The 9,675-nt window shown below is 37.4% G+C and overlaps 3 protein-coding genes across 3 annotated transcripts in view; 1 reads left to right on the forward strand and 2 right to left on the reverse strand.

The window, feature by feature from the left end:
• LOC119426841 (calmodulin-like protein 4) overlaps positions 1–1,122 on the reverse strand; it is a 6,213-nt gene extending 5,091 nt beyond the window's left edge. Inside the window, exons 1-3 of the mRNA XM_037694427.1 lie at positions 1,042–1,122; positions 912–942; positions 564–704 (exon numbers count right to left, since the gene is read on the reverse strand). Coding sequence (XP_037550355.1) covers positions 564–704; positions 912–942; positions 1,042–1,044 — 175 coding nt within the window. The 5' untranslated portion in view covers positions 1,045–1,122. The remainder of the gene's footprint in view (positions 1–563; positions 705–911; positions 943–1,041) is intronic.
• Positions 1–9,675, forward strand: part of LOC119424126 (GRAM domain-containing protein 2A-like) — a 975,280-nt gene that overhangs the window by 541,190 nt on the left and 424,415 nt on the right. The window lies entirely within an intron of this gene.
• cln6a (CLN6 transmembrane ER protein a) overlaps positions 5,064–9,675 on the reverse strand; it is a 22,394-nt gene continuing 17,782 nt past the window's right edge. Inside the window, exons 6-7 of the mRNA XM_037691608.1 lie at positions 8,641–8,763; positions 5,064–5,443 (exon numbers count right to left, since the gene is read on the reverse strand). Of these exons, the coding sequence (XP_037547536.1) occupies positions 5,173–5,443; positions 8,641–8,763 (394 nt within the window). The 3' untranslated portion in view covers positions 5,064–5,172. The remainder of the gene's footprint in view (positions 5,444–8,640; positions 8,764–9,675) is intronic.

Raw genomic sequence — 9,675 nt, forward strand, 5'->3', positions numbered from 1 at the left:
GTGTTGGAGCAGAGAAACAACTAAAACATGCAGGATGGTGTTCCTCAAGGACCAGGGTTGGGTCATTTCATCTATTGTTTCATACTTGACAACTGCTGATTTTACTTTAGCTGAAACTGTATTTCCCCAACATTTTAGCTTCTGACCCACAGAAAAACACTTTTAATATGCAAGATAAACAAGGACATGATGACAAAACAAGCTTCCTCCACAACTGCTTTACAATTTTATTAATTCATGACTACGGATTTTGTTTCCTGGAACAGTTAGGACCATATGCTTTAAAATATAATTTTTACATTCAGTCATAACCTCTCAAGACCTCCATTTTGTTGGTTTGTGGCCCAAAGCGGGCTCCTGACCCCAACTTTAAGAACTTGTGGTTTAAGAAGCTCCACCTTCATCCTGTTTGCCATAAAGGCTAAAATTATTCGTTTTGTTTTTTGTTCTTTACTAGAGAACATTGTAACATATGAACACAAAAGTAGAAGTTTGGTTTTAGTTTTAATATAAAATTTGTGTAAACAATATCTTGTCAAGCCAACAAATTAGATTGTACTTACTGATTTTATTAACCTGCAGATGTCTTTCTATTTCCCCGTACGTTGGACTCGTACCCAGGCAGCGCATGACTGTTATCAGATCCTTGGTATCAATTTTTCCATTTCTCTTTTTGTCGTAGAAGGAGAAGCATTCTTTGAACTCTGTTAGAGGACGAGAAGAACTTAAACCATGCTTTACACCACTCTGGTAATGAGAACAGGCTTCATCGTTGTGTTTTATATGTGTTAACTTCACTGCTAGGTTACGAAGAATCAGACGATCAGCGGCTTTTATCAGATCAGGGAATTTTATCCTTGTATTTAGAAACAGAACAATAATAAAACAGATTCAGCATTTATTACTCTTACCGTTGATTTGAGCTGGTGTAAAGAATTTAGCCTGCAGGGTGACAACATTGTGTTAGACCTGCTTGTCAAGTAAAATAAATTGTTACACACATAAAAAAAGAACTTGGTAGAAAAAGGTTCTTGCTCTTACCATGTTTAAAGTTGTTCCTTCCAGGAAGAAGTGTTCACTGAAGCCGGCGCCACCTGGTCCTCCACCTGTCTAAAGTCCACCGGCAGTAGACTGCAAGGCAATTTAATACACGTCGTCATGGAAACACTGATACCAAATCCGACTGCTCCAATGACTGTTTCGTGCCACCACGCCAATAAAAGGGGCCCATTAGAGCCAGTTACATGAAGACTGCCGTGTCATAACAGAAACTATGCAGAAAATGAAGGCTGAGTTTAACACATTCAGAGCAGAAATGCAAACGCCTTTAAAGACACATTTTAAAGGTTTATTCTTCAGCGTGGTTATGTGTGAAAGGTCTGCCTCTTCATATTCCAGAGGTTTGCTCGGGGCGTGTCCAGCTGCCCCCCTGCAGCAGCTGGAACGGGGAACAAGGTGACAGCCTGTGCCTTTTATTCCCTCTGAGAAGTTGTAATGAACCAAACGTGAGGTAAACAGAGAAGTTTGCTCTGAGGTCAACAAAGATCAGCTGACTTTTTGTCTTAAATCATTGACGATTTGAGGAAGAATGACACATTCACAGAAGGAAAACGTGCAAAATATGAAAAGATTTGAAACTTTAGACAAAATAATGAATTGGTAATGTGTCAGAAAAATTCCTAGAAATCATAACTCTGGAGTCCAGGATTGAAGTTTGACAAAATGTATTAAAAGATACTTGCAAGGAGAGAAATAATGGCAATAATGGCATCCTTCAAGTGGTGGCGCAGAGGTTAGAGAGGTGGGCTTGTGATCCGAAGATCGCCGGTTCACGCCCCGGCCCCGACAACATCAAAATTGTGGGTGGGGTAGGTGAAACACCCACACTTGCCCCCACCCTCATTCGCCCCACTCTGGGCCCATGAGCAAGGCCCTTAACCCCCACCATGTGCTCCCTAAACAGGTCTCTCTTGAAAATGAGTTCTCGTGGCTCAATGAGACTAACCTGGATAAATAAAGGCTAAATGAAAAAAAAAAAAAATTTCTACATCCCAAGCTGAACCAAGCTGAAGAAGGATGTTCAAATGGTTAAATGTGAAGAAAAGTAGACAAAATACTGTGACAGTATTACATAGTACCGATAATACAGGTTTACATAGTAGAAAGACACTCATATAATATTTTTCTATCAAATGTAAAGTACAGGAAAAAGTAGAATTCTCTTTCAAGTTTTCTGAATTACATGGCCTTTCTCTACCTTTGTGCTTTTCGTCATGTGTATTAGTTAGTCGTCAGCATGAACTCTCTTTAAAAATGCTTTCTAGTTGTCTAAAAATAACTTCCAGGTCTAATTTTTATCTCACAGCTTTAGAAAAATAAACACAATGTGACAAGTACCGTATTTTCCGCCGTACCCATCGCACCGTACTATAAGTTGCATCAGTCCAAATATGTCTAGTGGAAAAATCCATAAATGTGTCGCTTCACCGTATACGTTGCATCTATTATGTATGTCCACTGACACATCGCGTTTGTTACGCGTCTCCACTGACAACGCGGAAATGTGGGACGGTGTTGTGCCAAAAATCAATTGGCTGCCAAATAGCGGCAACGGGAGTGTGCACGAGAGGACTTTAACAAGAATTTAACAAGATTAACACTTAAAAACAATTATTTGGTTGCTCAAAATTATAGTACAGGTGTGTCTCAGTGTAACTTATGCTTATTTTTTTAATTTACCCTTTATTTATACAGGTAGTCTCATTGAGCCATGAGAACTCATTTTCAAGAGAGACCTGAGCAGATGGGGGTTAAGGGCCTTGCTCATGGGCCCAGAGTGGGGCGAATAAGGGTGGGGGCATGTGTGGGTACTTCACCTACCCCACCTACATTTCTGATGTTGTCGGTACCGGGGCTTGAACCGGTGATCTTTCGACCACGGGCCCACCTTCTCTAACCTCTGTGCCACCACTCCCCCAATAAATGCTAATAATATTATTTGTTAATATTATTTATTAATATTAATAAATGCTCTTTGAAGGTCAAATCTGCTGCATTGCAAAACCCAATTTGCGGAAGCGGGCACACACAGAGGGACGAGCCTCTGCGCATTCATTCAAAATTTAACAAGATAACCACCTCAAAACAATTATTTGTTATCTCAGCTTTATAGTAAAGGTGTGTCTCAGTTCAACTTGTGCTTAATAAATGCACTTTGACAGTCAAATCAGCTGCATTTTGCCGGGGTGGCGCAGTGAAATGAAGCGGATTTGTTTGCTCCAGGCAGACAATGGTGGCAGGCTATGGCAAGCCGATTAAGTCATTAAATTCAAAGCAGTCTGCTCCTCAGATATATAGTGTTAACTTATTATCTTTATATATGAATGTTTCTGTTCAGTGCCCTGAGATGACTTCTGTTGTGACTTGGCACTATATAAATAAACTGAATTGAACTGAATTGCCACTTTTACCTATTACATGATACAATGGCCTTTAAACTCTGCTGCCATCTAGTGGCTGAAAATAGTAGTGTTCAAAATTGTTCAGTCAGAATTAATGAAAACGGTCATATCTCATCCAAAAATTGATTTATAAATATGGGGAAAAAATCCATAAATACATCGCTTCGGCCTATAAGTCGCAGGGCATGTAAATTATGCACAAAAAAAAAAAAAAAAAAAGACTTATACAGCGAAAAATATGGTATACAGTTTTATAATTTCATACCTTCACATGAAGACCTGAAAAACACTTGAACAATCCAAATAATACTTTGATGCTCTCTTTCTGCATTAGCTATTGTCTAACACAGCGCTATTCAACTAGCGGCACAGGGGCCAAATGAGGCCCACATGTGAACTCAGTTCGGCCCACAGATGGGTTCATTTTAATAAAACTACCGTTATATTTTTAAACCATAAAACAAACTTACTTAATAACTGCTGGATGTCCGGCCCCTGAGCTGCTGGCTTTCAGTAATTGTGGCCCCTGAGCAGTTAAGGTGAATAGTCCTGGTCCAACAGAACCAGAACAGGTCCAGGTTTAAATATTATTAATACACAAATGGATTTTTAAGTCAAATAAAATGGTGTTTGATGTTCTTTGCACTCATTATAAAATTACAAGTTTTGATGCAAAGCCTCATTTTCCACTCTCTTTTTTTCCATTTTTTTTTAATTAATAAAAAATGTATTTCAAACACACAAAAATCCCATTTGTCAGTTCTTACTTTTTAACATTTTGAATCAATTTAAAACTAAAACCTGACCCATGTCCAGGTGTTGGGCCTTCATAATTCCTTCTTTCAACATCTGCTGAATTGACAGAAAGCAGGGGCTTTTCCAGCTTCTAATTAAAATACTAACAGCCAGACAAGGTGTTCAATGTGAAGTGTTATAAACACTTGACAAAAAAACAACTGCACCCATCCCTCCTTTTCTGTGCAGTCACAGGTATGAGGCAACGAATCCATTTCAGTCTCCAGAAGTAATTCTCTGTATGTATCCAGTTTATCAGACATGCAAACTGAATAGTTTAATTTCATTTTCAAGCCACAGAGAAATGTCTACAGCCTGTGTGTCCTCTGACTTGTTAAATGCATCCTGAGCTTATAGATGCTGAATGACTGCATCCTTTGAGGCAAGAACATTTTTCACTCCACCATATATTCATCATATTCTTAAAAGGTGGAGATGACTCAGAGCCTCCTCAAGCTGTCACATCATTATGTATAAAATATCTGAGATGTTCTCGTTGGACGTATCCTTCACCAAACTTTTGTTAACTCCAGTGAGCTCACACTTGACATTCAGCAACCTAAGAGGCAGGAAAGTATTAACCTTTTGCTCACGCAGCTGCCTTCAGTTCAATGGGCTTCATTTCACTGAAGGTTTTCGAGGCCATTGTTATTTTGGGAGTTTGAAGCTAAAAAGTTTGAGAACTTCAGTCTTACGCAGCTCGTGTGTTAAGCAACAATATTAAACATGGGATTTTTCAAAGTGATAGTAAAATATAAAGCTGTTTTTCATTTAGTCAGCAGTTTGTGTTTTCAGAGAAGTGGGTCCAAAAGTTCTGCTTGTTGTTCAAGAGCGTTGTGCTTAAAGAAATGAAATACTGAGTCAATGAGTTCATTAAAAAGCTCAAACTTCTGTCGTTTGAGCGTGAACCTGTCATTCAGTGGCTCTTCCTGATATGCAGGGTGTAGTAGGACCAGGGTTCAGGAACGTAGAGGAGGCCCGGGTACTTGTTGCGGAGAACCGGGTCGTTCCACAGATAGGCCACCCACAGAATCACCAGCAGCACTGTCACACTGAAACTATAGAAAAGAAAGCGGCCGTTGCTGTCGACGCCGACACCTTTATGGTGTTGGAACATCACCATGGCAACCATGGCGAGGAAAGTAAGGAGGAAGACTTCGGTGATTTGTCCCTCGGTGACCAAGTACCTGTAAGACGGGATGGAGAACATGTCAGGAATGATTTCTGACAGAAACTGAGAAAGCTGTACATGTGTGCATATGTGGTGTTTTACTGTTTTCACAGTCGAGACGTTTATAAATTTCATCAGCATTTTAATTTCCAACAGAAAAAATGTTATTTTAGGAGTCTAAAAAAGTTAAATCTGGTCCTCTGGACATTCAAAAAAAACAAAACAAAGCAAAACAACAAAAAATGTAGAAACGTTTCGTCTCTCGTCCGAGAGACTTCTTCAGTCTGTTTTTTTTGAATGTCCAGAGGACCAGATTTAACTTTTTTAGATTTTTCTACCTGGATTATTGAGCATGCATCAGGATAGTTATTTTAGGAGATTTACTACTTCCACAGCATCTCTCTAAACATATTTCAATCAATACCAGGGGCATTATTCTGTGAGCTATTGTCACCAAATTACTTTTTACAGGACAATTCAATGACAACACTGTAATTTACATTAAGTTGTTTCTCTAAAGTAAGACGTAATGATTATGATTTGCCTTTCTGTCAACTCATTTTTAATAAATATGAACTCCAATCTTAACAGCTTTAACTTGCAACAAGAGGAAAAACTGCAAAAAAGAAACAAAAAAAAAATGTTTAAATTAGGAGTTAATGTGCTTTTCTGGTAAAAGCACATTAAAGGTCATATTTTAACGTTTTTTCCATGTTGTTGGTAGAATGGTTTGTAAAAGAAAAATATTAAAGAGGTGTTCTTTCTAAAAGTGTTGCTTCTGCTCTTTAATGCCCTCAAACTCAAACAAATACATTTACATATATAGCGACTAACATAGATGTTGTCATATACGATTATTAAAATTGTAAACATTTGTTGTGTATTTTGAATATGTTGTGTATTTCTACTGTATCTATGCAGCTGAGTGCTTCCTGCTCTTGGTGACTTTTATTTTAGCCTTTCAGCTAGCAAAAAGGTTTTCTTCCTGAGTGCTGCAGTCCATGGCATTTACAGATTCTGCTTCGTTTAGATTTTTGGGTGATTTTGAAATGTAAATTCATTATTCACTTTGTGTAGAATCACTTCAAGCAGGTGCCTGAATTTAGATGACGTCAAATCCTGGAAGTGACGCAATAAGAGGAACATCATAACACTTTTAATCGTCCATTACAAATAAAAGGATCAATGTAATTCAAACAACTTACACAGCACTTCAATTAGAATATATTGGTATAATGATAAGGTTTTTATTTGTTCTTATTACTGGTATTTTTTTTAGGTTTTGAACATGCAAGTCTTTAATCTGTCGAGGGCGTACTTTTCATTAGTGGAGATCAGCACCATCACCCGCTCAGGGGTGCTGCAGCCCCCTCTGCACCCCTAGTTCCATAATTTTAACATCATTCCCTCCTGAGTTCTGCAGTGACAGGAATATGAGCATCTTGATGAGGAGTACTTTGACACGTGTTTGTTTCCATGTTGCAACTACGTGACTGGGACAGACATCGTCATGACTCTGACCTAAAATGTAGAGAGCTAAAAACAGAAAACCTTGGTTTCTTGTCACTTTACACACCTATTTTTTATTGTTTGTTTCCAATTTTGTCTTCCTATTCTGACTGAAAACCTTCACAGATGAGCAGTGAATGACCTTCATCAATCACCAAGACAAAGAAAAACTTTGGTCACCTTTGATTCAACTTGCTGTGTGCTACTGATAGTTTAGCCTCGTCACAGACAAATCAAATATTAGTTTGTTAAAATGTCAGTAAAATATTAGGAAAAACAAATGCAGCTTCTGTTTGCACCGCTATTTCATCTGATTTATTTTGTATTGTCTAAACAGTGCTATCACGTATTCCACATCTGCCGTTTTTTGGATTATTTTCAACAAATCAGCATAAAAACGCACATTGGCTTATTTCCAGCAGTTAAAGCTAGCTGCTGGATATCACACCATACGTAGCTTAAAGCACTGAAATGACTGCACAGATACAGCCTGCATTGGCTGCAAACCTTAAATCCTTCAAGCAGCGTTAAATGCATTTGATGCGGATGGTAGTGCTCCCAGAAACAGGCCACAGCAGATGTTGTGACAATCAATGTCTTTATGAAGAAACTAGAGAAACTGCATTTCCTGCAAAAATGCAGTGTGAATGCTTATTGCAGAAGAACTTGCTGAAAAACAGCTGAAATTAGCTAAAAACAAATGTAGCTGCAATTGAAGAACAAGCCTAAGTTAGCAGAAGAAAGCAGAAAGAACGCATATTTGCTGAATTAGGTTTAAATAAGCAGAAATTAGCACAAAAATTAGTAAATTAGCTAAAACAAGCTGAAATTAGCAATAAACAGCTGAAAAGGCAGAAAGATGCTTAAAACTACCAGAAGAAAGTGGAAAGAGATGAAATGAGCTAAAAAATGTGGAATTACCTGAAAAAGCTCAAATTAGCATTAAAACAGCTAAATAGTAGCTGAAATTTGAGAAATAAACTGAAAGGAAACAAGCTGAAAGTAGCAGAATTAAGTTAGAAGAAGCACAAAAATGTTTTAGTTAGCAGAAAGAAGCTGAAAGGAGCACAAAAAAGCTGAAAGTAGCTGAAAGTAGCTGAAAAAAAAGTTTACATTTGCACAAGGAAGTTGAAAGAAGCTGAACCAGAACAAAATGTGAAAGGAGCAGTAGAAGGTTGTAAACACATCTAAAGGTTTGAAGGATGGAAAATGAGCTCAATTCATTTTCTATGAGAGAGAAAAATGACAGAAAAAGCTAAATGTTTCACAAAGCTAAAGGTGCACTAATACCAAAAGTCATAGCAGGATTGTCCTGAAAAAGCTGAACGTTTTGAAATAGCACAAAAATTGTGGAAGGAAAGAGATGCCGAAAAACGTACAGAATAGTTTACAGGAAGTAGAATACGGCATAATAATAAATATAAACAGGATAACAACAGTGTGAATTCTTAATAAGCATTCACACAAACATGGTGGTGTGAGGATTTTTACAAATATAGTCAATAAGTCAGGCTGAGAACATATTTTATATCGTCATACCAGAACAACACATTCACCAACATTTCTTGTATTTTTAACGTTTAAATGAAAGTTTGGTTCAAGGTGGTCTCTTTATTCATGTAATGTGTGATAATTAAGAACATGTGCATATTTTATGGGTTAATCATGTACAAGCAGAGTTTTGTTGAAACTCTCCAGACTGACCAGTAGTAGAGTGCGCTGGGTCCCAGTAACAGCCAACCTGAAACTGGAAGTTTCTTCTGCTCATCAGAGTCTGAGAAGCAGCCACTGAAGTAGATGAACAGAACGATGAAGAAGGGAATATACCTAAAAAAAAAAAAAAAAAAATGAAGCATGCTCTTATTCAGTATTGACATTCTTATTGTTTTAGTGTTAAAGTTGAGTGCAAGTTTCTTTTATCTGCATAATTCAGTTTCTAAAGAATCTTCAATGAATCTATTGAAGGCTGCAGCACTTAAAAAATTAGACAAGACTTCAGCTGAATCCACACTGTTTACAAAAATCCACAACGATGTCTTAGAATAAGAAACGCCTCACTAAGATTAAAAGATTTGTCTGAAATGGGCGGAAAATGTAAATGCTCTTCTCAAAGTAAACATCAAGAAATAATGTCAAAACTCACTCAGCAGCAAATTAAACTACAAAAAAAAAGGTTTTAGTGCACATACAAGGCAGGAAATTAATTATAACTAAAAATAAATGGCATATGAGGTCACGTTGTACAAAAAAACCTTGAAAAAGCACTTTATATACTCACTGCTTTTACTTTCATACAATTGATAATACTCTGTGCAGTTATTTTGTCTTCTCACAACTACAGTAACCCTTGTTTAACCTACAGACTTATAAGAATTAAAATGACAGTAATTATACTGATTTTCGTTGCCTGTAAAGCAAGAGTGACAAGTTTCTCTCCACATAAGAGGAACTTATAAAGCTTTAAGAACGGTCATAAAACTATCAAACTGCTTCACATCTTTTCAAACACAATCCAGCAGAAGAAAAAAGAATAATAAACACCAGAGGTTGAAGCAGAGAAAAAATTCTGGGAACATTCTTGATGTTTTTCTAAGAATAACTCTAAAAGCTCAAGTGTAGATTGTCGTAATGAAGGTAGGTATTCACAAATGATATTTTTTTATGATGGGGAAAAGAAAGAAGTGGATGTGGGTGGATGGATGGATGGATGGATGGATGGATGGATGGATGGATGGATGG

This window comes from Nematolebias whitei, chromosome 2, assembly GCF_014905685.2.
Source record: "Nematolebias whitei isolate Nwh7 chromosome 2, NemWhi1, whole genome shotgun sequence".
Classification (NCBI taxonomy): Eukaryota; Metazoa; Chordata; class Actinopteri; order Cyprinodontiformes; family Rivulidae; genus Nematolebias; species Nematolebias whitei.